This window comes from Alternaria ethzedia (assembly GCF_023757985.1).
Source record: "Alternaria ethzedia strain BMP 0044 chromosome Unknown scaffold_62, whole genome shotgun sequence".
NCBI lineage: Eukaryota > Fungi > Ascomycota > Dothideomycetes > Pleosporales > Pleosporaceae > Alternaria > Alternaria ethzedia.
The window spans coordinates 9,941-33,942 of record NW_026056255.1 but is presented as its reverse complement, the minus strand read 5'-3'; the positions used below and the strand labels follow the sequence as shown (position 1 = coordinate 33,942).

General features: G+C 54.0%; 10 protein-coding genes across 10 annotated transcripts; 3 read left to right on the top strand and 7 right to left on the bottom strand.

Moving 5' to 3' along the window:
• Nucleotides 1-973: 973 nt before the first annotated feature.
• Nucleotides 974-2,007, bottom strand: J4E87_011003 (uncharacterized protein; the record flags this gene model as incomplete). The annotated part of the gene is made up of 3 exons (XM_049382570.1): nt 974-1,102; nt 1,168-1,800; nt 2,005-2,007. The coding sequence occupies 3 exons, from the start codon at nt 2,005-2,007 to the stop codon at nt 974-976; spliced, it is 765 nt and encodes a 254-aa protein (XP_049227690.1).
• A 930-nt stretch (nt 2,008-2,937) lies between these two features.
• J4E87_011002 (uncharacterized protein) lies at nt 2,938-5,009 on the bottom strand (the record flags this gene model as incomplete). Its single annotated transcript, XM_049382569.1, has 5 exons — nt 2,938-3,779; nt 3,830-4,159; nt 4,253-4,454; nt 4,502-4,700; nt 4,753-5,009. 5 exons carry the CDS (start codon nt 5,007-5,009, stop codon nt 2,938-2,940), a joined length of 1,830 nt encoding a protein of 609 aa, XP_049227689.1.
• Nucleotides 5,010-7,800: 2,791 nt separating this feature from the next.
• Nucleotides 7,801-9,863, bottom strand: J4E87_011001 (uncharacterized protein; the record flags this gene model as incomplete). Its single annotated transcript, XM_049382568.1, has 3 exons — nt 7,801-9,533; nt 9,583-9,753; nt 9,806-9,863. 3 exons carry the CDS (start codon nt 9,861-9,863, stop codon nt 7,801-7,803), a joined length of 1,962 nt encoding a protein of 653 aa, XP_049227688.1.
• A 412-nt stretch (nt 9,864-10,275) lies between these two features.
• HSP10 (10 kDa heat shock protein) lies at nt 10,276-10,772 on the top strand (the record flags this gene model as incomplete). The annotated part of the gene is made up of 3 exons (XM_049382567.1): nt 10,276-10,278; nt 10,396-10,679; nt 10,748-10,772. 3 exons carry the CDS (start codon nt 10,276-10,278, stop codon nt 10,770-10,772), a joined length of 312 nt encoding a protein of 103 aa, XP_049227687.1.
• A 417-nt stretch (nt 10,773-11,189) lies between these two features.
• J4E87_010999 (uncharacterized protein) lies at nt 11,190-13,917 on the bottom strand (the record flags this gene model as incomplete). The annotated part of the gene is made up of 7 exons (XM_049382566.1): nt 11,190-12,382; nt 12,432-13,254; nt 13,313-13,320; nt 13,370-13,487; nt 13,542-13,574; nt 13,622-13,660; nt 13,714-13,917. 7 exons carry the CDS (start codon nt 13,915-13,917, stop codon nt 11,190-11,192), a joined length of 2,418 nt encoding a protein of 805 aa, XP_049227686.1.
• Nucleotides 13,918-16,013: 2,096 nt separating this feature from the next.
• J4E87_010998 (uncharacterized protein) lies at nt 16,014-16,865 on the bottom strand (the record flags this gene model as incomplete). The annotated part of the gene is made up of 1 exon (XM_049382565.1): nt 16,014-16,865. One exon carries the CDS (start codon nt 16,863-16,865, stop codon nt 16,014-16,016), a length of 852 nt encoding a protein of 283 aa, XP_049227685.1.
• Nucleotides 16,866-17,177: 312 nt separating this feature from the next.
• J4E87_010997 (uncharacterized protein) lies at nt 17,178-17,981 on the top strand (the record flags this gene model as incomplete). The annotated part of the gene is made up of 2 exons (XM_049382564.1): nt 17,178-17,573; nt 17,634-17,981. The coding sequence occupies 2 exons, from the start codon at nt 17,178-17,180 to the stop codon at nt 17,979-17,981; spliced, it is 744 nt and encodes a 247-aa protein (XP_049227684.1).
• A 724-nt stretch (nt 17,982-18,705) lies between these two features.
• J4E87_010996 (uncharacterized protein) lies at nt 18,706-19,679 on the bottom strand (the record flags this gene model as incomplete). Its single annotated transcript, XM_049382563.1, has 3 exons — nt 18,706-18,761; nt 18,800-19,632; nt 19,672-19,679. 3 exons carry the CDS (start codon nt 19,677-19,679, stop codon nt 18,706-18,708), a joined length of 897 nt encoding a protein of 298 aa, XP_049227683.1.
• Nucleotides 19,680-21,074: 1,395 nt separating this feature from the next.
• Nucleotides 21,075-22,270, top strand: J4E87_010995 (uncharacterized protein; the record flags this gene model as incomplete). The annotated part of the gene is made up of 2 exons (XM_049382562.1): nt 21,075-21,645; nt 21,705-22,270. The coding sequence occupies 2 exons, from the start codon at nt 21,075-21,077 to the stop codon at nt 22,268-22,270; spliced, it is 1,137 nt and encodes a 378-aa protein (XP_049227682.1).
• Nucleotides 22,271-22,480: 210 nt separating this feature from the next.
• On the bottom strand, nt 22,481-23,624 carry J4E87_010994 (uncharacterized protein; the record flags this gene model as incomplete). Its single annotated transcript, XM_049382561.1, has 2 exons — nt 22,481-23,369; nt 23,443-23,624. The coding sequence occupies 2 exons, from the start codon at nt 23,622-23,624 to the stop codon at nt 22,481-22,483; spliced, it is 1,071 nt and encodes a 356-aa protein (XP_049227681.1).
• Between the last annotated feature and the right edge of the window lie 378 nt (nt 23,625-24,002).

Genomic DNA, 24,002 nt, shown 5'->3' with positions numbered 1-24,002 from the left:
CTGCTTCTTGGAATGGTGTTGATCATCACTTTGTTATGTGGGTGTGATGACATCTGATTCGGGGTTAAGCACCACCCGGAGATACCCACAAAGCTTCGCATGCGAAGGATGTTACAAGTGGAGAAGACGATAAATGCATCTTTGCTATTAGACACGGCACGCCAGCCTAGGAAAAAACTAAACAGCCTAGAGCCTACGTTAACGTTAGGTTACCTACTTTGCAAGGTTTTAGCTTAATGTAGCCTGCAGACCTGTTTAGTTTTTTTCTTGTATAAGGTGACGGCTTGAGATCGTGACTTGTACGGGAAGATTTACTGGTAGGTTGCCATCAAGCCATGCGGACTCCACAATTAAAGTTGTACAACTTACACACGGCTTCACTTATAGCACCTGTCAACATGCATCGTCAAGAGAATAAAGTCAATGAATAGAGCAAATTTGTATTGAAGAGAACTTCAAGCACTAGTCAGACTTCTATGGTCCAAAGAATTACAATCTCGCAATGACGATACGCCGAAGCATGAAAAATGATACTGGGTACAAGCAAAGGTCTCGGTGCCTACCGCCAGCATGAACGAAAAGATATGGAAGAGAGGGGTATCAAACAAGCCGCCAAATGAACTATTGAAGCGAAGAGTAGTTCCACCGCTGAAAGTTCCAATACGAACGAACCAACCCATACAAAAACGCGACACAACCCTCAGACGTTCCGTCATCGCTGCTATTATCCGACGAACGTGATCGGGGAAGAAGAGGGTCGGTCTCGCTACCGTCAGAGTCATCTTCCGGAGTAGGTTCGTTCGGGTCCGGTATGCCCATTTCATCCAACGTTTTGACAATCGACTCAAACAGGAAGTCGAGATACTCGGTTGGAGACCTAGTAATCGTTGTGAGCCATGTGACCCGCATATTCAAACGTGGACCCGTAGAACATGGTGGAGTGCGGTATACGGATGTGCAAAGGATCAGATGTTTACTGAAAGACGAGAGCGGTCAGGATATAGTTATTAGCAAAGTTCCAGCGCGCGTTGGCTTCGAGTACGTCGTTGGGCTCATATATACGTCCGCCGTATGCGAGACGAATTACGAGGGAGGGATTGAGCTATATGTGGTCAGCAATGTACATGCAGTAAAGGAGAGGCATGGAGACAATCAAGTCCGACATACCTTTGCTTGCTTCTTCAGCTTCTCAATTATGGTCGCGACCGAGTCTCTCATCCGCATGACGACCTGATGATCCCGCTGGTCGTGGCTCGTCCTTACTTTCACACGTATAAGGCTGCCGGAGTCATCCGCGAGGGTATCTTCAACCGTCTCCTGCACAGCACTGGCGCTCGCATCTCCAGCCAAGTCTTTGTCGTCCATGCCATCCTCTTCTGCCAGGCCCTCTGGCTCTACTACCACCCACTCGGGGACTTTGTATTGGACGCCAGTCGCATCGTAAACGCCTCGCCAAAGCAGGCCCGTTGGGCACGTGCAGTCACTGACATCGAGCATCGTCTGCGCCTCTTGCAACTGGGCAGCCTGTAGATGCTGTGCCACAAGACGTATGGCACCCCATATCTGCTCCGAACCGGTGACCTGTGTATCCCACCAGTCTTCGCGCTCCTTCTCTAACCGCGATCGGGTCCATGTCGAATGCGTAGAGTCTGTCAGAGGTTGGACGCGGCTGCTGCTCTTAGCAGTGGGTGAAGCGAGCGTGTTAGGCAAGCGCGAGCGCTGAGTCGGAGATATGGGCTTGAGAGGCGTGTTGGGGCGGTTGTCGGCATCCGGGCGACTCGTCGGTGGGTGCGCATTGCCCTGCGAAGCATGTGAGGCGCGTGGTGAGGGGATAGAGCTGGGTCGCGTCGACGGCGCTGTGATGTTACGCGACGACGAATGCGCGAGGACAGCAGGCGGAGTGTTGTCACTCGTGCGGGATGCGCAACAACCCTAATGGTGTGTGTGTTAGAGCATGCGAACTGCTGGTACTTGCGCTGAGACACGCGATCGGCATCCACCTACCATGGTGACGTGATGACATGTATGGCCTAGCAATGCACAGAGCGAAGGTAGGAATGCAGCGGCAATACGAGCGGGATATGAATGTGAACGCAAGTGAAAGATGATGGCATGGGCATGGTGTTTCTCAGAAAGAGAATAAGGGCGAGCTGTGTTGGGTAGAGACGAGGCTGCCGGGTCCAGACATGGAAGTATCAATCGATAGCACCAAGGAAGGCGCAGTCGACCTGCGCTGTATGGTTCCCCCAGTGCGCCTTCCGCTCTTGCCGTGCTCATGATGCGACAATCTTGCCCAAGCCTTGCCACATGTCTTCATGCGCACACCGAGGGCTGGGCCGGTCTATTGCAGGTTGGTGTCTAGTTCACACTCATCCGGGCAGCACACGACCGTTGTGAGTGAGCGTCATGCAACTTGGTCGATCCACGCGGCATACTCCTCCGCGCAAACCATCGCTATCATTGAGTCAAGACATCACAGTACACACAGCTAAAACCTCAAGTAAGAGCAAACGACAGTTTATTAGAGATTATTACGTCGATATGTGCCCTAGTGGCCGCTTGTGTACTCCTTCTAACAAGGCAGTACGCAGAGGGTATCCGGGGTATTGCGCGATAAAACAAATGCGTCCGAGATCCGCCAGTGGTATCAAAACGAGAGAAACAGTTACAGTGGTATCAGTCTAAACAGAGAGTCCGTCGCGATCCACCAAGAGAGAGTGACAATGAGTTGGTCCAGATGCAAGGAGAAATCAAATATGAGAGGGGATATGTGAAGAAGCTTGATCCAAATGTGACGCCTGAATCCGGGTTCAAGATCCAAAGCAGATTTTGGGGGTATCAGTGGCCGGCGGTCAAACAAGGGATTTACGAAGTCTTTGCTTTTCCGTCATTCCGTCGTGGCTGTCGTTGCAAAGGCTGACATCTTCCCACCAAACCTTACGCAGTTGTAGCGACAGTCGGGTTGGCGCTTTTCGAAGCATCGCCCACACTGCTCTCAGCGGGGATGTCGGCTACAACAGGGGCGACGGTCTCTTCCTTCTTCTCCTCAACGGCGGGGGCGGCAACGGCCTCCTCCTCGGCGACGGGAGCAGGGCTGGCAGCGTCCTTCTTGTCCTTGGGCGCCTTGTTACCGGTCGCCTTGGAGAGCGAGCGGCCGAGGTTGCCGAAGAACGACTTGCGCTTGTCTTGCTTGGGAGCCTCGGTCTCAGCGGTGGGCTCAACCTTGGTCTCAGCAATGGGAGCAGGCTCGACGGCCTGGACGGGCTCAGCGGTGGCTGGCGCGTTGGTGTCAGCGATCTGAGGAGCAGCCGCGTCGACCTTGGGCTCACGAGCAGGTGACTTGGCGCGGTCCTTGGATCCGAAGAACTTTCCGAACTTGAAGTGATCCTTCTCCTTGGAAGGAGTAGAGACCTTGGCCTCCTCGGTCTTAGCTGGCTCGGTGGCAACGACGACGGGCTCAGCAACGACAGGTGCGCCAACCGTGGCCTCCTCAAGTGGCTTGGCCTCAGCGGCAGTCTCGTTCTCCTTGACGGGGGTGGAAGCAAGACCAGCCTCGTGCTCCTTCTTCTCGGTGGTGGGAGACTTGAGCTTCTCAACGAAGGATCCGAAGATGGAACCGCGCTTCTGGGGCTTGGGCTTCTCAGCAGTGGCGGGGGCAGCGGTCTCGTCGACCTTAACCTCCTCAGCGGGAGCAGCGACGACGGGGACAACGGGCTCGGCGGTGGTCTCCTCAGCGGGCTTCACAACGTCGTTGGCGTTGACGGGAGCAGTGGCAGGGACTAGAAGATGTTAGTACGAGATGATGCAAGTATGGAGCGGATGAGCTTACTCTCGTCGAGGTGGGGAACAACGGCGGGCTCCTCCTTCTTGACCTCAGGCTCAGTCTTAGCAGCATCGGTCTCCTCCTTGGGCTCCTTGTCCTTCTTTCCGAGCAGGCCGCCGAAGAGGCTGGCACGCTTGCCGCGGGAGACGGAGCGGGACTTGCTCTTAGCAGCCTTCTTGCGCTTCTCCTCGTCGGAAGAGGAGCTGGAGGAAGATCCAGTGCGGGCAGCGACGGGCTCGCCAGCAGCGGCGGTCTCACCCTCGGCCAGCTTGGGGGTCGCGTCCATGCTCTTCTTGGGGGCGGAGGATGTAGCTCCCGCTAGCGCGGTGGGCTTACCTGCGGGATGTTAGCTTACTGCACCACACAGACAGATCGCCCACTAGTGCCATCGCGAACGCGACGCGACGTGGGTGATTTGGAAAAACGTACCAATCTTCTCCTTGTTCTCCTTGTAGCCCTCGCTCGACTCGATGGTGTCCTTGGACGCCTTGGCCTCGGTGATGGCCTTCTCAACGGCGACGAACCATCCGTCGCGCTCGGCGGCGGTGGTAGCCTCGAAGGTGTGCTTGTGGCCGGAGATCTTGAACGCGAAAGCGACGGCGCCGTCCTTGGCGAGGTCGGTGGCATAGGCCTGGGGCTGTTAGACTGTGTTTTTGCACTGAGGAAAATTCAACATACCAAGTTGAGGACACCGGCGGGGTGCTCCTTCTGGTCGGCGTGCTTGACGAAGAAAAGGAGACCCTTTCCGGTCTGGCTGGACCAGGCGACAACTGGGTGGGCAACCTCGGGCTTCTCGCCGCGGAGGTACTCCCTCAGGTTGTCGGCGGCAACGGGCTCCTCGCCGAACCAGAAGTACTTCTTGGCGAAGCGGAAGGCGCTGGAGGTTGTTAGTAAACGGTCGGGAAGTCGTCAAATGTGGTTGCACTCACTTCTTCAGGCCAGGCGCCTTGTAGCCGAGCGCACCGCTGTAGATGGGCTCGACGACCTTCTCCTCCTTGGCCTCCTCTACGGGCGCTGCGGCCTCGCCCTCGGTCTTGGGGACATCCTCCGTCTTGGGCGCCTCCTCTACGGGCGCGGCGACAACAGGCTCGCTGGCGACAACGGGTGCCGGCGCAGGCTCAACAGTGCCGACAGTTCCAACCTCGGGGTGCTCGACGGGCTTGGGGGCGTCGACGGGGGCAGACATGGTGTGTGGTGCAGTTTGTTTGGGAGAGCGTGCGTGTGTGGGGTTTGTGGGTGCGAAAAGAGGAGTGTTGTGAGGCAAGCTCGGGTTTGGGTATTACAAGATGTACGGAAAGGGAAAGTACGACGCTCGCAAAGTGCAGCGGCAGACAAGCAGGCACGACCTTGTTAAGGATGCGAAGGGCGGTGAGGAGGAAGAAGGATAGAAAATCTCAGACGCCCAAGGAAGGGGAGAACTTTAAGGTGAGGGCTGTTGCTAGGTAGGGGTTCAGGTGCAGGGATGCCACCAACGAAATTGGCTTTCGCGGCTGCACGTCCTCTTGGACGGACCCGCCAGCTGCTAGCCCGCCCGAATAGCACCATTCACCAACGTTATGCACTCTGACCTCTGAAACGCCCGCTGTGCATGCCGGCATCAACCTTTGCTATCGAAGCCAGAGTTGCATCTACTGTGCGTGATCCGGCATCTGGCGGCCTCCACGTTGGCGCCCACGCGTCTGATAAGCAGAGAGGTCGACTGACCCTTGGGAGTGGTCGCATGATCCAGCTGCCCCTCTTCACACTTGCCCACGATCGGCCATGTATGTCTGGCAGAGGTTGCTATCTTTGCGGGCTCACGAGACTGATGACGGCTCCAAACACGATAGCCGGCGCCGTCTTGGGCAGATAGCTCGTCTTTGTCATCGACACCCATCTTCACTAGGTGTCCGCTGTACATCCACCAGTATACAGCGTTCGCACCATCAGTACTCCGGGCACAGTAGTAGTGCCCAGGTGAGCACCACTGAGTATAACCGTGATCGACATCGGTATCTTGCATCCAACCCACTCCATGCACATCATCACCCGAGCGCCCTCGAGTCTCACACACCCAAAAGGCGGCTCTACGGCTGGTCGCTGCAGTGAACACCTCCCTCAACACCGCGCACCTCTGTGCCACGCCTCCGCCGTCTTGGTTGCGCCGTCGCGAACTCTGCACAACTCGCACTCTCGCGCCATGCCAAGGCTGTCTGAGCATTCAAGGCTAGACACTTCTAGCGCCTGCACGTAACGAATCGCGGCACGCCACCGCCCTCCAAGCGTGATCCCCGTTTACAAAAGGCGTCAAGACCCTGGCGCCCAAATTGCTAACCTTTGCGCTGGTGCTGGCGAATGCTGCCGAAGAGACTACGTGCCGCCATCTTAGTCTTGATGGCGTTCACGCACGCTTGACTTTCTTTTCCTGCCAGTCCGACTCTGTCGAGGCTGGTGTTAGATCTCTGGTTCTGGCATCTGCATCTGCTATCTGGCGCGGTCAACACCTGCACTCCCACTCCTGAACACACCAGTCCTGGCATAGATCACCCAGATTGGACACCGCCTTGCCACAGCAACGGGTGAAGTGAAAATTGCTAAACCCGGACTGACTCTCAAGAATGGTCGCCTTCATCTCAGATCAGCCGAAAACACCTGGCCAGTGTGACTAGGGCCATGCCGGCTCAATCTTCACCTCACGTGAAAGGGGCGTCTACCACGGGCAGCACCATGGACTAGCCTGCCACAGCTTGCACTCCAAAAACTCTCTGTTACGTATCAAATAATAGTCGCCCATTCTCCAGCTGCCCCATCACCTCGATTCACATCATTGCTGCTGCCAGACCTGAGACGCACAAAAGAAATTCCGCTTGATCTACATGCCTCCTGTCATCTCAGCGGTGGTAGCCCAACATCGCGGTACGCACAGAGCACTCGATAAAACTCCGCAGACGATCTCCCTGACAGTAATTATGACCGTACCCAATCCGCGTCTCGCTCACCGCCACAGGCACTCGGGTGCAGCAAATTTGGCGACAAGAGGCTGACGGGTTCCCGTGCGGCCTTGTGCCTGGGTTGTTCGCAACCTTGTGCACCAAGTCATGTTGCGCGCCGTTTCATGCCTTTGAAACGCTAAATGCCATCCAGAACTTTGCCATATTTACACTCCACACGTTAATCAACATCTGACAAGCCACCATCTTCGTATCTCTGATCGAATTTCTGAGCCGCTGATAGCCCTGTTGTTGACAATTTATCGTCGCCCTTGCCCCATCGATGAACTGTGGATCTCGCGTCCCTGACTACTCTCGCTTCGTGGCTTCTTCTGGAGCGCGGAGCGAGTTGGCTACTCGAAGACTCCCGGCCGGGCTCCACCACACGAGTCAACGTCGATAGCGTGTAGGACTACGGCTACCACGAGCAAGCCATGCGATAGTTGTTGAGGTGTTGTTCTCTCAAATCTCACACCACATGTCAGCTACAGGGCGTACAAAGTACAAATAGTCTCAGCAGCGCCACATACATAGTCCTAGTAATCTTCCCCGCACGCCGTGATTGAGCCAACAGAACACTCCGCGGGAGGTCATCCACCATCTTCAGTACCAATGCATCACAGCCAACAACCGATGTTGACAACGATGCACCGTGCGAAACAGTATTACAGAACCAACACCAACCTCGCATGCAACACACGATAATAGCGGTCGAAATAAGCTCAAAGCAATGGCGCTCAACTGCCGCTGCAGGGCGGGGAAGGAGGCGATGCGCGTTGGTGGAGACGGCTACAACGACTTCTGCCTTCCTCATTTGGTTGGATGCACTTTCCGTGTCTGTTCCCACAACGTCATCGCCTCAGCCTCGCGGGACACTTCTTACCACAACTACAGCACTCGTCACAGCATGGCGCGGATACATCCTATCGGACTATTGTTAGGTATCAATTGCTGGTTCTATGTTATACAAGCTGCCTCTTCCTTCTTTGTTGACAGTTTTCTTTCTCTTCACTTTCTTCCGTCTGCTTGCATACTGCTCTCCACGTCCTGAAAAGCAGCGCTCCATTGTCTTTTGCTCTCTTTCCCACCAACATGTGCCGCATGGTCATATCCCGTGGAACCGTTGATTCTCGCCTCTGTACGCTCCTGCCTGTTCCTCAAGACGTTCCTCATCTTCCGCTCCTTCCTCAACACCTCCTTTGACTTGATAATGCGTTTCTTTTCCGCCGGTCTGCCCTTCATCGCCTCATCATAGATGTCTCTCCTCGACTTCCCAGGCATAATGACATCATACGCAGACCGGGATCTGAAATCAATCTTTTTGTAAGCAACTTCCCAGTCGCACTCACTCGCCGGTGGTCCAAAGCCATGGGGCCGCAAGTCGAGAGTCGGGAACCCCAGCAAGGTTTGCTCGCCTGTCTTGCGGTCTATCCGGAATACGGCGGGTAGTGTGAAGCGCAGATCGGCTGGTTTGAGCAGATCGAAAGCAGCCGTGATGAAGCGATAGGGACTATTTTCTGCAGGTTCAAGCATTCGGTTCTTGATCTCATGGGCAGTGGGTAAGTAATCATCCTTGCTAAAGATACGCAGCACGATGTTGTCGTACGTAAGTCGATTGGTCAAAGAGATCCAGTAGCGGCCATCGAAGAGTCGCCACATTTCTCTCTGCGATGGTTTACCCAGTTTTCTTTTGGGAGGATAGACGATGTTCAATTCAGGATTTGCTCTTTCCAGCGTTTCAAGCGGTTGCCGGGTAAGCAGCCATTCTCGCGGGTGGGTCAGGTCTGGGTTGATGCCTTCTTCTTGGTGCTCGGGCTTGTTAAACGGCGAGGGCTTCTCCCAGAAGCGCCACCACACGTTGTAGACGCAAAAGTTCTTCTTTTGGAGCGCTTCACCCGGTACTACGTTTTCTTCGAGCTCCTCGAGTTCGGGATAGATGCGATAGGCGGATGCGGCGAGTTCACCAAGAGGTGCTTTCGTGGCGGGAGTGACTAGTCCTGCCACGCGTTCAAGCAGGCAATATGCCGTGTTCTTCGCTTTGATCTTGTCGGCTTTGGTGTCTATCGGGTATGGTAGGAGGTCGGAGAAAGGGGGAAATCGGACGATAAGACAGCCTGTCTGTATATCGAGTTTGATTGGGCATTTATCGAAGAGTTTGTCCGCGAGATCTCTGTGCCACTTGATGCGCTCTTGCATATGCTGCGAGACATTGACCAGCGACTTGACACTCAAAGCCTCCGGAAGTTTGTGGTTCTGGTAAATATGGCGTATAGCGTTGCGCGACGTAAGTGTCTTGATCTGGTTCGTTTTGTCTTCTGCCCAAGCTACACCCTTCTCTTCGCACGTCGCAATAAGTCTCGTCTTCTCAAACGTCAACAGAGGCCGCAGAATCTGCACACCTCCTTGTTCGACCTTGAACGGTAGAAGCCCGGTGCGATCTGGCTTCTGGTGCTTTCCGCTGTGGTACACCCCATGTAGGCCCTCGCACTCTGGTATCCACTCTCTGCGCTGCATTGCCTGAAGTCCGGAGCGCAGCCTATTGTTCGCCAGCCTCATCATGACAGTCTCGGCCTGGTCATCCGCATGATGTGCGAGCATGAGGCGTGTAATCTTCATTCTTCTGCATGCTAGACCTAGCGCTTGGTAGCGGAGGGTACGCGCCTCCGTCTCGAATCGCTTGGAATCGTTGGGATCGAAGGCATCGGGCCATGTAAGGGGAAGAATAGTGATTGGTATACCGACTTGACAATGTTAGTACTTGGCCGCCAGATAAGTATCATAAATTCTCACGCTTTCTATGTAATTGCTGTGCCACCCATTTCGCTTCCTCTGTACTCTCCGGTCTGACTTTGTGGTCTACTATGAAGCCATGGGGGATAGGCAGCTTGGGGTTTTCTAGTCGAGACTGTGCGTATAGCGCAGCGAGTGCCATTGAATCGACACCTCCACTGATGGCAATGCCTGTGTCGCACATCAGTCGCGCATACTTGCAGCGAATACGAGTGCAACTTACCCAAGATATTCTTGCCTACATCATCACCCTTCTCTTTCACAAACACACCATCTCGCATAGCCGACATGAACTCATCGTTCCCGATTGGCAGAGCGCTCGTAGACTGCGCGCGTCGGAATAGCCCAGCTACATGGCTCCGTCGCGCAGTATGGTAACAATGCCCGCATCGTCGGACATTGTTTCTCCACATAAGAAGCACTGTCGACGCCGATGCAATGCGAAAAAGAAAGCACCTAGCAAGGGACGAATGTGAGGTTACTTGTTCTGGTAATGCGCGAGATGCCAAACGTTCCGCAGGCTGTTCCGAGGTAAGTGCACGGACATGGAATTTTCTGGAAGGGCAAAGCACAACATCTTCATCTTGCTGTCTAGCTTTCAACCCGAACATCTTCCTCTCTCCAAGCCCAGCGCACCTATAGCCTTTTCTTGATTCTACGTGATACCCAGTTCCCTTCCATCCATCTGTCAACATGGTAAGCTTCCCCCAATACCAACCCACCATACCAATCTATCCCCCACCACCCATCCTCCACCTCTATCTCCACCTCCACCTCCAGCCCAGCTCCCAGCTAACCAATTTCCCCTCATAGTCCGCAATCAAGTCCATCAAGAGCATCGCGCCGCTCCTCGACCGCATCCTCGTCCAGCGCATCAAGCCCGAAGCCAAGACCGCAACCGGCATCTTCCTCCCCGAGACAGCCGTCAAGGAGCTCAACGAAGCCAAGGTCCTCGCCGTCGGCCCCGGTGCCTTCGACAAGGATGGAAAGCGCGTTACCCCCAGCGTACAACCCGGCGACAAGGTCTTGATCCCGCAATTCGGCGGAAGCCCCATCAAGGTTGGCGAGGACGAGTTGAGCCTTTTCCGGGACCACGAGTACGTATACACTATACTCAGAACTGTGGCTGGAGACTTTTGGATAGTGGCTAATGTTTCATGTGCAGGCTCCTGGCTAAGATCAACGAGTAAATCGGGCATATGCCATCATCTACCATGATAGAATCAAGATAGATTGGCTTGCGTATCCTGTACCAACACCACACCCGAACATTCACGAAACGCGAGACGCTAGCATAACGGCCGGCGTTCATTTGGCATATCATCTGGCTTGGGGCTATCTGTTTTGGAAAGCGTTTCTTCGATAACATGTATTTACAAGGATGAGGTCGGACTCAAAAGACACTAGATGTCGCGCAGATGTGGGGGAGAAACAATGATATAAGAATCTCTACTCTACCGCACTTCACTTGTTGGGATTGAAAGGTCATATTTCGCATTATTCATGAATCTACTGACATGTTGCAGTGGACAGATCCATCCGGAAGCTGCGCCAGGGACGCCTCACTCCCGCTATAGCCGTCAACGCCTGGGTATTTGAACCAGCGCTTACCACCCTGAGTTTCCTCCAGAGCCCCACGCTCTTGCGCTACCTTCCCCAGGTGCGCCTTGATCATACGAATTGTATGCGCCACCCTGGTTATACGCACCATAAGATCCTGGCGGGGGCTGTTGAGCCGGCGGCTGGCCATAGCCTCCAGGAGCAGGGTAGTTTTCGTACCCTTGCTGGTAGTTTGTAGGGACCGTGTAGCTAGGCTCCGCACCTTGACCTCCAGAGTACTGGCCTTGACCCCATCCATATCCGCCAGAGGGCACTGCGTTGCTGTACTCAGCAGGCGGCTGGTATCCTTCACCTGCGTACGAGGACTGGTAAGGTTGGAAGTCAGCCCACTGCGAGGGCTGAGGCGATGGCGATGGCTGGTATGGACCTGGACCTGGACCTGGTGCTGCCAAAGAGGAAGCAGAGGGTTCGTCGTCCATGTCGCGAGTTCTTCCTGAGCTGCCGCCGAAGCTGCTGAGCATACCGCCGAGAGGGCCAGGAAGTTTGCTCGTCAATGAACCTAGGAGGTCGCCGGATCCGCTGGACTGCTGTTGATGACCACTGCCACCACCGCCGCCATGGCTGTGGCCGCCGAAGCTCGACATGTTCACTGCACCGTGGCTGTGACCTGCAGAGTGATCGTGGTCTCCGCTGTGGTTATGTCCAGCCTTTACAGATTCAGAAGACAGGATCTGGTTCAGGTCCTTTCCGTGGTAGTTGCGGGCCCATTGCTCCACGACCTTGAACATGTTGTTGTGTACCTCGCAGTGCGGATCGCGAAGTGCTGGGTGATGGAACACGCGCATACAGTCGTGCAGGACCTCGTCGACCGGCACATCTGGGTGGTCCCAAGCGTATATGACGCGGGGCGCGACGTACTGTAGGATAGCGACCGCGACTTGACCGGCGGGTGGGTTCAAGACGTTGGAGAAGTGATCCTTGGACAGCATGCTGTGTGTTGGGTTGGTGGATGTAGGGTCCGTCCAGACCTCAAACTGGTGCTTGGCCGCTGAGTCAATGACGGCAGAAGATCCGCTCTTCAGCTGGGTCGATGCTGTCTTGATGATGGGCAGAATGAAGGGCGCAAGCAGTGATAGTACGAACAGCGTGACACGCTCGGTGATGGTCTCAATCAGCTTCTCTAGACCGGGGATCTTGGAGACGATAGCCGAGATCTTGCGGACAACGTTGTCACGGAAAACTTGAAGAGGTCAGCTACAATTACGATTCTCTGTTCGCGAAGGCCTTACCTAGGATTGGGTAAATCTTTGGGATGATGGTGGCTGGGTCGGTGTTCGTCCCTGGGATGTCTGGTCCCGGTGGTCCGCCCATGGATCCAGGTGGTGCAGCGAAGTCGTTGGGTCCGGCTCTAGACGAGCTGTAATCACCGTAGCCACCGCGTGCGTTTTCTGCAGCTTGAGCATCTGACGAGGCCTGCAGGCTCTGCGCTTGGCTGATGAGGTCGCCAGTACCAGGCACTTTGCTCAAAACATCAATGAGTCCACTGCAAGCATTAGATTGGCCTCCAGGTCCGCTTCTCTGTCCACCAGACCCGCCGACTGCATCTACGAGAGCAGTGTTTACTTCATCGATTTCAGTCTGAGTAATGTGATCATTGGCCTCTCCCAGTACTGAGTGGAAGAAGTCGACACCTCCAAATGTACCAGTTACAAGAGGATAGGTGTGCTTTCCATGGAGGTTGATGCCAGCCTGGACGCCCACGTGAGGGAAGACATTCGTATACCCAAGCTCACGCAGCACAAGTTCAGTATAATTGGTATGAGCCCCGAAATCTTCGAGGCAGTGCAGTCCTTGGCCCAAACAGCGAAGCGCTTCCGAAAGGTCTTCGTCCCGACCGCGTTGGCCGGACTGTCCGTGGGTGTAAAGTCGACCAAAGTGGATGGCGCGCGCAAAAGAGTACTTCACGTATCCGGTAGAAGTAGCCCAGTTCCCGTGTTCGTTCGCAATGTAATTCTTCATACCAGTGTTTGGGTCCACTGCAAGCTCGGCTTCTGAGACAGGACCTCGTAGACGAGGGTCGTATTTTCTTGCGTCCTCATTGTCGGCATAGTCCTTCTTTGAGGATGTCAGCATCAACACGTTCGTATGTCTGCAAATTGCAGTTGCTTACAGGGTTATCTGGGCTCTCGTTAGTATGTCGAAGCAGAAGAGGTTCAAGTTCGCTTACCGATGTGTTCTTCGGGCCTATACACACCTAGCCTCTCGGCGGTGACCTCAAACTCTCCAGTTGCATAGCCAAAGGACATGAAAGACAAAACCCAGACCAGAACGCGAATGGTTTCTCCCTACGTCTTGTAAGCATGTCGATGGGGGAAATCGCTTCTGCTGCTTTCGCGTACTTGAACTTTAGCCAACGTTCCAACATCAACAGCCTAAACCGGTCAGCGCATTCCGACGTCGCACAGTCTGTTGGGCTTACTTGTGAGTAATCGCGTAGCCAGTTGCCAAAGTACACACGCTACACATAAGGTCAGTCACCGTCATCACATCTACATCGTCATATGGGCATACCTTGATCATGTTACTCTTCCACTTATGACCCTTCAAGCAAGCGACCGTCGCAAGCATATCTTCGATATCGCCATGACGCCAGTTCTTGCCTTCGATTTTCGATATCGACGCGATGTTTCCAGCACCGAAAGCGTCTGCGCCGGCTGGAAGTAGGACGAGGATCGCGATAGCAATAAGCAGCACGTACTGCGAGGAGACTCCCATGATGGCGGGGTGTAGAGGGGAATGAAGAAATGGAAGATGATTTAGCTCAGCGCAGTAAGAGTCTGCGATAACTGTTCGCTGGAGTCAGCTGCACTTACGTAGTGAAAGTGTGGCCCATGATGGCGCAGCAAATGACGCCACAATGCCCCACCTTCCCTCGGAAATCCGGCATGGAGGGGTAGCACAAGACCGAGCCCAACTCAGTTCCTTTCCTTAGCCAACCACGGCAGAACCAAAGTCATGATGAAACCGCAGTATAATGGGAAGTCCTGGGAGCTCTAAAGAGGTATGTGGCCTTCTCGGTTTGCGCGTTCAATACTGTCATACACTGCGCCACGATTCTTCCTGGTGTAGAGCAACCACGCTTGGTCCGCTCGCACCAGCCAAGCCAGGCAGGCACGTAGGTGGGCATGATACAGCTCGGAATCTTCCGAGTTATTATCGCAGCATGTGTCACACTCGAGCTCAAGGATTCAAGATCAACCCATCTTCGCAACCAATACCTGAGCTTTGCGTAACACCTCTCGATCCGTCTCAAAGTACAATAACCTCTCAGCCTCTTCATGGGAGTACAAGCCCGTCTGAACCCCTTCTTCACCAGGCCCTTTCGTCTCACAAGCACCTTCGTCCATGATCGCGACGTACCACCATATAACCTTGACACCCTGACCATCTCTCAACGTCCGCATGGTGACCATGAAAGGTTCTACCGAGTCGCGTGAAACGCGTACCACGTCTGGGGCGTCCGCCGCGTCGCCAGCGATAGTGGCTCTGGTTTCCATATCCACTGGCAAGATATGACACTTGTATCCAGTTTCCTCGTATACTTCGCGTAGTGCAGCTTCTTGACGCGATTCTCCGATGTTTCGACGGCCTTTGGGTAGGGTCCATAGATCGGATACCGTGAGATGGATTAGGCAGATCTTCTGGCGAGTTTTGTCGAAGAGGATGGCGCCGCAGCTTTCGACGAAGTTTTCTGAGGTATATTGCTGGGTTGGGAAGGTTGATTGTGTCATGATTTGGGTGAGGGAAGGGCCATGGGGATGTTGTTTGACGAAAAGAAAGTCGACTCTACGTCAATTGTAGAACTGGTGCCTTGGCTGTGGCTGAATGATGATTGCTTCTGACCAATGAGACTACACTCTGAGTAGTAACCCGAACACCTTCACCTCTTTCGACCTGTATCTCCTGTCGCGTACTTGTATTCTTAGCCGTTAAGACCCAGAGCCCCAAAGACCGCAGATACCTTCAGGGTACAGTTTAGCATGATTACAAAATAAGCCTGTCAGCTTCAAATGCGCCCCACACATAGAACACCACACAGAGTCAGACGGCCGTTAGCTCTTCACCCGAGTGTGACTCTTCAAGATAATAGACCAAATCACGCTAGCCTGTTACAAACAACTTATCCCTATCTGAGGTAGCATGAGATTGTCATAGGGCGTAACACTATATGAAGAAGAAGAAGACGCGCAACATCTGACATCTAATAACATCAAATAACACCCAATAACACAACTCCTACACGCCATGCTATCCATAGAAAAGATCACCATCCTCCCAATCCACTGGGACCACCCAGACAGCATCCACCTCCGCTCCAAACAACAACTCGAGATAGACGACCCAGACTACACAACTCCGCCCTCAGCCGCCGACGTCCCCCTCTTCCTCATCGCGTATCATGAAGGCATCCCAATAGGCTGCGGCGGTCTTCGCCCTCTATCTCCTTCCTCAGAAAACGCACGAGAAAGTTCTGCTGAGATAAAGCGGATGTTTGTCGACTCGCCGTACCGAGTGGGATTAGAAGGAGAAGCCGGACTACGCACATCCGTTGCGACGATGATACTCGAGAAGCTGGAAGAGGAAGCGCGGAGTAGGGGTTGGCCGTGGTTACTGCTGGAGACGGGTGAGGAAATGCCGAAGGCGAGGCGGTTTTATGAGAGGTGTGGGTTTAGTCAGCGGGGGATGTTTGGGGGGTATGTTGAGGCTGAGGGGAGTGTCTGTTATGAGAAGTGGGTTGGAGGTCCTGCTTCGTAGGTGTGGAACAGCAAGGATGGCGAGTAAAGGAAGGAATGGCCCGAGTTCTGCGAATACTAGAGGTGTTCTCCACGCACGAACAGTGGCTGATGAGTCCGCTCCAGTGTATATACAACATTGCACACCTTGGGCCTATGAGTCACGGCATCAGCTCTGTCCTCATTCCGTACTTGCCAGTCCGCCTCATCGACCTCGCGCTTATCCACTACACGCCACAAGTCACCGGGGTGTGGAAACGCTGCTCCTTGGGGTATTACGTCCTTTGCAGCTGGATCTAAGAAATAGAATCGATCCTTGGAATAAGACAAAGCAATCCATCGTGCCCCCGGTTTCGTCACTAGCGCTAAATTCACAGCCATGACTACTAAGGGATGGATCAGCTCCGGGGTTTTGGCGGCATCCAGGTCTAGAGGTTCGTAGGAGCGGATGGCTAGTGGGTATGGTAGAGGGACTAGGACGTCGTCTGCGCAGGCGATGGAGTCGCATGTTGACTTGTCTACTACAACGGAGTAGGCTGCGCGCTTGCATGCGCGCATGACGGACTGGTAGTCAAGCAAGTCTGCGGCGTCCCAGCGCATGCATGCAGCTTCTCCTATGTCCTTTCGCGGATCCTGGTATATCTCCTGTTCCCGGATCTTGCCGACTTCAATGGCGACTTCAGAGTAGTCCAGGTTGTGTATCTGTCGCGGTGCGTCTACATGGGAGCGCAAGTGGTAGGAAAGCAGTGATGTGCCGCAGCCTATGTGTAGAAGTTCCGGCTTGGGCGTGGGTGTCGCATCCAGGGCATCGACGATGTGCGGATCTAGAGCATTGGGGGCCTCTAGCCACTCGAAGGGGTCTGTGTTCGCAGCGAAGCGCTCATTCCAGTAGGCTTGCGAACCGAACGACGGCGGCTGTTTAGAAGGCATCGCGATCTGGAATTCATTGGGTCAATACTGGCTTCAGAACTATGGGCATGATTAGTCTTCATCTCCACTAACAGGCTCAAACGTAGATGGTATAGATTTTGGGCGCGCAATATGCACCTAGATCATAAGTATAGGCGTGATATCCGTAATTCCGTATGAGGAATTGTTGCGGTGAGTGAAGGTCTCGAGACGCGACGACGCCCAACCTTGGAAAGATTAAATGCGCCGGTCCGAGCGTCCTCCGAGCCTCGATCATTTCTCATCACTCGGACTCCCGAGGCGACGAGACGACGAGTATCACCACCCACAGCCATGGCAACCCTCCAATCAATACCACGCTTTCTCCTGCCCCGGGGCCCTCTGCTCCTGCGCCCCCAAGCCCGCGCCTTCCTGCCGCTACCCTCCCCCACGAGCGCCCGCCATGCGTCCATCACCCCCAAAGGTCTCTCAGAAGAATTCCGAAGACGGCGGGAAGCACAGCAAAGCAAAGGAGCACCCGTAATACCCCAGCCCGACAAATACCGACCGCCATCGCACAGCAAGCGCGCCCCGAACCGCAATCTCGAGAACAAGATCTATGGCGCGCCCGTATCAGAGGAAGACAAGAAGCGCATGGCGACGAAGAAATACCCCAACATGATGAGTCCCGAGGGCACCTTCTCGCATTGGTTCCTGCACAACCGGGCCATCCATCTCTGGATAACAATGGTGCGATTCCCTGTCCCATGCCACCCTATCACCCCAAAGCTAACCCCGCTCTCCCCACAGGGCATACTCGTCTCCCTCGCCATAGCAGCATGGTACATGGACTTTATCTCCAAGACCGTCTTCGCCCACTTGCTCCCCTCGCGCAAAGATTTCCTGCGACATCCCTTCGAATCCTCGTCGAGATTCATTGAGGTCTACAAGATGCACATGGAGCAGACGTCGCAGCAGTACCAGCAGCAGAGGCTGAAGAAGGCCGAGGAGGTTGAGAAGAGGAAGCAGTATCGGTTGGAGAGGATGAGGGAGGCTGAGCTGAAGGGCGAGGAGTATGTCGAGGATCCGAGGTATTATGTTGGGGAGGATGGTGTTAGGCGGAGGAGGGTTAAGAGGTGGTTTGGTATTTGGGAGTGAGGGTGTGGATGAAGCTTCCTGATAAGGGGAGGATCTCAGAGGCATATCTGTGGTGTGAAGTAGGCCGCGCAATGGCATACGGCAGTGTAGGATTGCGTGATGAACGGCATCGAGTCGCGCAACGCTGGTGGGGAAGAGGTCGGCGAGATGACGTTTGAACCTCAGCTTCATTGAAGAGCTGTGGGTAATTGGTATTACGAGGCATGTACATGAAGGTGTGTATACTAGATGGGTGAATCCCGTTCTTCAAGAATCGACAGTTCAAGGAATTCTCCTTTCATTTCAACATTGCAACATTTCAAAAGTCTCGACTCTCTACGACTGCATATCACCCTCTTCCTCCTTACTCCTCCCAAACCAGACCTCATCCTCCGGCCCCATCCCCCTCTCCACCCCCTCCACCCCACACAACCCCTCAATTTCTGCTGGTACCTCCCAGTCCCTCATCCCCTCCACCCTCGTCGCAAACACCATCCCCAACCCCGCCTCAGCATGCCATCCCACGTGACAGTGAAAAACCCACAAGCCCGGATTATCAGCCACAAAGCTTATCAACAACCACCCATACGCCTCCACACTCGCCGTATCCCTCCTTAACGGATTCGTTACATTCATGTGGTCGTCAAAGTGACTAGGGGAGAGCAGAGTAGAAGGCGGATACCCGTGTCCCTGGGCCAAGACAAAGAATTTGTAGCCGTGCAGGTGAAAGGGGTGTGTTCCGTCGTCAAGATTCTGTATCAAGATCGTTATAGAACGTGTGGATTTGGTTTGGTAGACGAGCTGGTGAACTGAGTCGAAGGGGTGTGTGTCTAGCACACCCTCTTGCGCCTTCGTCTCGGGGGTTTGTGTTGAGAGCAAAGTGTTTAGAAGCGGTGATTTAGCATTGATGCGGAAGGAACTGTCATTCAGATACCCGCGCGAGAGCCTCCAGTCGCGGATTTGGAACGAGGAGCGCAGGTAGAGCGTGTGTTGGACGTCGATTTCTGGAGCTGTTACTGCGATGACGGGGGCTAGGGTTGAGGTGTTTAGATCCCGGCATTCTACGTCGATGATTTCGGGCCAGTCTTTACTTGTTGGGATGAGGTTTTTCGTGTCTTCCTCGTCCGCAGAAGGGTAGTATAGTACGCCCCTGACTTCTTCTTGTAGTTCTGGCTCTTCGTATGCAAAACAGTGGGTTATCATCCTCGCACGCATCCAGTACGTGCCTTGGTTTTCCTCCTCTTTTGGTGGCGTCACGATGATACTGTATCGTTGCGCAGGATTGATGTTCAGCCGATGGATAGACTGGGGGTGCACATCCGTGCCATCGACTTCTGTGACCTGGAACTCGTGTTCGTCGATCTGTAAAGCAAATTCTGCGAATGCTCCGACGTTGATGATGCGGAGTCGTGTGTTGCTGGTACGAGATAGGTTGATCAAGGCGTTACTGGTGCCAGAGGAAGAGCAGTTGCGATTCGGCAAGTCGGCGCAGTCTCGCATGTTTCTTCCATTGATCAAGGCGGATGGCGGAACGGGTTCGTCGTTTTCGCTGCCAGGGGCGAGGTACTGCATGAGTAGGTCGGAAGAGAGGTCGTAGTAGTAGTCTGACACCATGACTACGCGGTCTTGCTCGTACGGTATCTTTTGCAATTTATCTTTTTCTTCTCCGCCTCTGGCATGAATGACAAGAGGTCCCACCAAACCATCTGACGCCTGCATGCTGACATGAGAATGGTACCAGTACGTTCCCGTCTGCCCTGATACATTGAATCGGTATGTAAACGAGTGACCCGGGGCAATAGGGCATTGAGTCACACCCACCGTTCCGTCCATCCAATTCGTGCCATTTTGATATAGACCGTGCCAATGGAAAGAAGTAGCATTGATAGCTTGGTTCTGAACATTAATAACAAGCTCGTCGCCTTCGTTACACTCGATAAGCGGTCCAGGAAAGGTGCCGTTGATGAGTATCATGGGTCGATACACGCCATCAGGGTTGAGAATGTGATCGGATACTACCCATGTATACTCTCGGGTCGTAGGTGGTGCGTTGAAATCCCATGATGAAGAGAGTATGTAGTCTTCTTCCGGTCGAAGTCTTGCAGGATGAGCATCAAGGGAGGGGGATGTATCGTTCCGGGTACTTGTCATACCACGATACACCAGGGCTATGACTGTGCATATCAGAAGCGAAACAACGGTGACGGGCCTGATCCATGGCCACCGATGAATGTGATGGTGTGAAACGTCGTGCTTGTCGCTCCAGCGCGGTTCCAAGTCGTTTTCTTGGTCTTCGCTGCCTCGAGATTGGGAATCGTCTGTGGGTGCATGCAGCAAGCCAATTTGCTCTTCAGGCTTGTGCATGTTCGATTTAGACATCTCTTTCATGCCGAAGCTTTGGTTGCGGCCCATCGCGGCTAGCTTCCAAGACCACTCATTAAGTCTCTACCTGTATTACCAAAGCGTGGTTCAGGGTATATGTAGCAGTAGTTGTCGTTTGGTGTTTGGCGGTTTCTGTGTCAAGCACCCCGTCGTCCCTGCGTCGGATCTGATCGTTGTAACGTGCCATCTCGTTCAAGGAGCCTCTGAACACGACCGCCACCACCAGCCAGCCGCTGCACGGGTCCAGAAGATCATCACGCTACGCCACCCCACCTGCAGTGTCACTGGTGTCAGGTGTGGCCATACCTTGGATCTGCGGGTCGTACCAGGTTTGCCGAGTTCGTGTCCAATCAGCCCCGCACGTTCATCTCTCAAAGCTATCTAAAGCTTGTCGACCTTCCTAAAAAGCTTATCCTCCCGCATCGATGTGCGAAGTTCTCTCCCTAAGAATGCGCACATGTGCGCTGCGACGAATGCCATTGGTGGGGATGTGACGGCTATACTACAGGTCGTCCCAGTGATGTCCAGACCCTTAGGCACTACCTAGCGGAAGCGGCGCCTCATGACCCTGGCAGATGGGATGAAAAGCCCTGAGGGGAAATATCATGTGTGCCTGCTTCTGTCGTTCCATCCGGCGTTTCTCTGTTGTCTTGACGTTCCTTGGTAAGAAGAATTGCTGGTAGAAGGAGCCGAAAGGGCATGCTAACCAAACAACAGATTTGTATAGCCATCATGATTACTCCACTCGTTTCGTCTCTAGCACTTCTAGCGATCCTGAACCCCGTACAAGCCCAAAGCACGTTCCCAGGCAAAGCCTTCGACCGCATAGCCATAATATGGCTTGAAAATACCGATTACGACCTCGCAGCAGGAGACCCAAATCTTGCATGGCTCGCAAAGAAAGGCATCAGCCTCACGAATTACTTCGCAGTAACCCATCCTTCTATGCCCAACTATGCAGCTGCAATTTCAGGCGACTACTACGGCATCAACCACGATGACATGGTCGCTATTCCCTCCAACGTATCCACCTTGGTAGATCTCCTCGAAGACAAAGGTGTTAGCTGGGGCGAGTACCAAGAAGACATGCCCTCAGTAGGTTTCCAAGGGAAATCGTACACGAACCCCAAAACTGGAGCGAACATGTATGTTCGCAAACACAACCCAGCTGTGCTGTACGATTCCGTAGCGCAAAAGACGGAGAGGCTGGCAAAGACAAAACCCTTGACCATGTTCAAAGAAGATATGGACAAGAACCAGTTGCCGCAGTGGATGTTTATCACCCCTAATATGACGAGCGACGGTGCGTACTCAACCCAAGACATCCTGTGCATTCCCGTAGAAATATATTAACGTCGCCAGGCCACGACTCCACCGTAACAGTAGCAGGAACCTGGACGCGCAACTTCCTCGAACCCCTCCTCACCAACAAGAACTTCATGAACAACACCCTCGTCATGGTAACCTTCGACGAGAACCACTCCTACGGGCAGCAAAACCGCGTCGTGGCCATACTGCTAGGCGATGCCGTGCCCGCCGGCTTGGTCGGCACCACAGACAACACGTACTACAACCACTACAGCGAGATCGCCACTGTACAAGCAAACTGGGGCTTACGTACGCTGGGCCGCTGGGACGTGGGCGCCAACGTATTCAAGTTTGTAGCGGAAAAGACGGGCGATACGGTGCGAGCTTGGTCGGGCAAAGTTCCGTTAAGTAACATGTATTTCAATGCGTCGTATGCGGGCAAGTTGAGCAACAAGAATAAGTCGGTCCCTTGGCCTGTGCCCAACACGGACGCGGTGTATGCGGGGAGGGCTGTGCTGCCGGCTATTGCGGATACGTGGGGGAAGCAGGTTGGGCAGTCTGCGTATACGACTGCGTTGGAGATTCCGGATGGCATGCATCCGGAGGCTGAGTTCAAGTAGACGCGCTCATGACTAGAAATTTGAAGATGATCGCTTACATAGAGCAAGAAGTACCAATGAGTACTGGGCTATTAATCAACGGAACAAGTGACTCGATGAATCCAGAATCACTCGTACCATCCATTAATAGCTCAGTACTCATTGATATCGACTGATCCGATATAAATTATCCCTAGACTAGGCCAGACCCGCTGCATACATCGCTGTCAACTAGACTGCCCATTGTCTGCGCGACGCTTTCTTTGCCTCCTCCATACCCTTGGCATCGCGTCGTAACACAGCGCCCACTACCTGTATCCTGCCCACATCTGCGTAAGCGCCCTTCCCAATTTCCTCTGGCCATATATCGGGGTGTAGGATCGTGTACTCAGCGAGCTCCGCGCCTTCTACTTGTTGCAGCTTCTCCAAGAAGATGTCATGGCCAGGATTAGCCGTGGGCATCGCGACACCTGTGTAAACGACGATAACACCAGTTGAGGACAAGATTTTCATGCCTTCTTCCACAATGCGTATGGAGAGGTCGAGACCGAAGCCAGCGCCACCATCTGCGTATATGGGCAGGTCCTTGCCGTCGGTACTGGATGCGATGTATGGTGGATTGCTGACAACTAGATCCACACCATGGTGCTTCAGATCTTCAGGCACGGTCGCGAAAAGGTTTGACTCAGCAAAGCCGACCTTGACGCCCGCCAGCTGTGCATTGACCTCGGCCAGACTCAGTGCACGCGGATTCAGGTCCAGCCCCAGCGTCTTTGCCTGCGGGTATGTCCTCGCCATGTGTATCGCGCCTGCGCCGGCTCCGCAGCAGACGTCTACGATACTGCTGGGCGCATGTGGAAGGTGTTGGGATATGGTTTGGAGGAAGCCGACAAAGAAGTATGTGTCGGGGCCGCAGAAGACGGAATCGGACGATGCTGGGAAGGAGGAATGAATGTAGTACAGCGAGGAGATATCAGAATCGCGACTCGGGAGGCTGGGAAGGTACAGGTTGGATACGCGGATGGTGGAGCGGTAGCTTTTGTCGTCATTCTGTGTGATTACGTCGGCTTTGTGGAGGCTTTCGAATATGTCGTCGGGTATTATCGATCGGAGTGCTTCTCTGTCAGTTGTTAGAACTGCCAGATGTGCGGTACCTCCCAGGTAGACGACTAGCAGTGGAATATACAACTTACCTGGTACATGGCAAGTTCCACCCAAAGAAGTCGTACGCGTTCTGGGCATCTTCCGTCGCGACATTCGAGCGTCTTTTCTCCACTACCCTGCCCTGTGTCTCTGGCGATGGACATACAAAGACGTACTTCTGCTTGGCTAGATGTTTAGTCAGGGCCTGGTAGGCGATGGTAGTTTCCGACATGGTTGGAGGAGTGCTACACGTTTGTCTCCGCGGGCAACTTCATGGCGTAACGCCTCTGTGACACAGCCAACACGTCCAAGTGTCAGTGCACATGGTACCAAGAGTTACCTGCGCCGCGGAGCAGAAGCAGGTGTCAGTGTGACGTTGTTGTTAGTAATGAAGGCTGCGTGAAAGCCTTCGTGCATGTCGTGATCTGGCCTGATCTACCCGAATAAGAGCTGTTCTAGACGCGCAGTGCAGATTGCATGCAAAGAACCATCGCTTTTTCTTGTCGCTTGTCGCATCGCTTGCAGTTAATGGACAGATTGATGTCGCGAAGACGTTAGCTCCCACGCGGAAGGGTCGCGCGGTTTGTGGGGTGCGCTTGGCCTAGCTGCA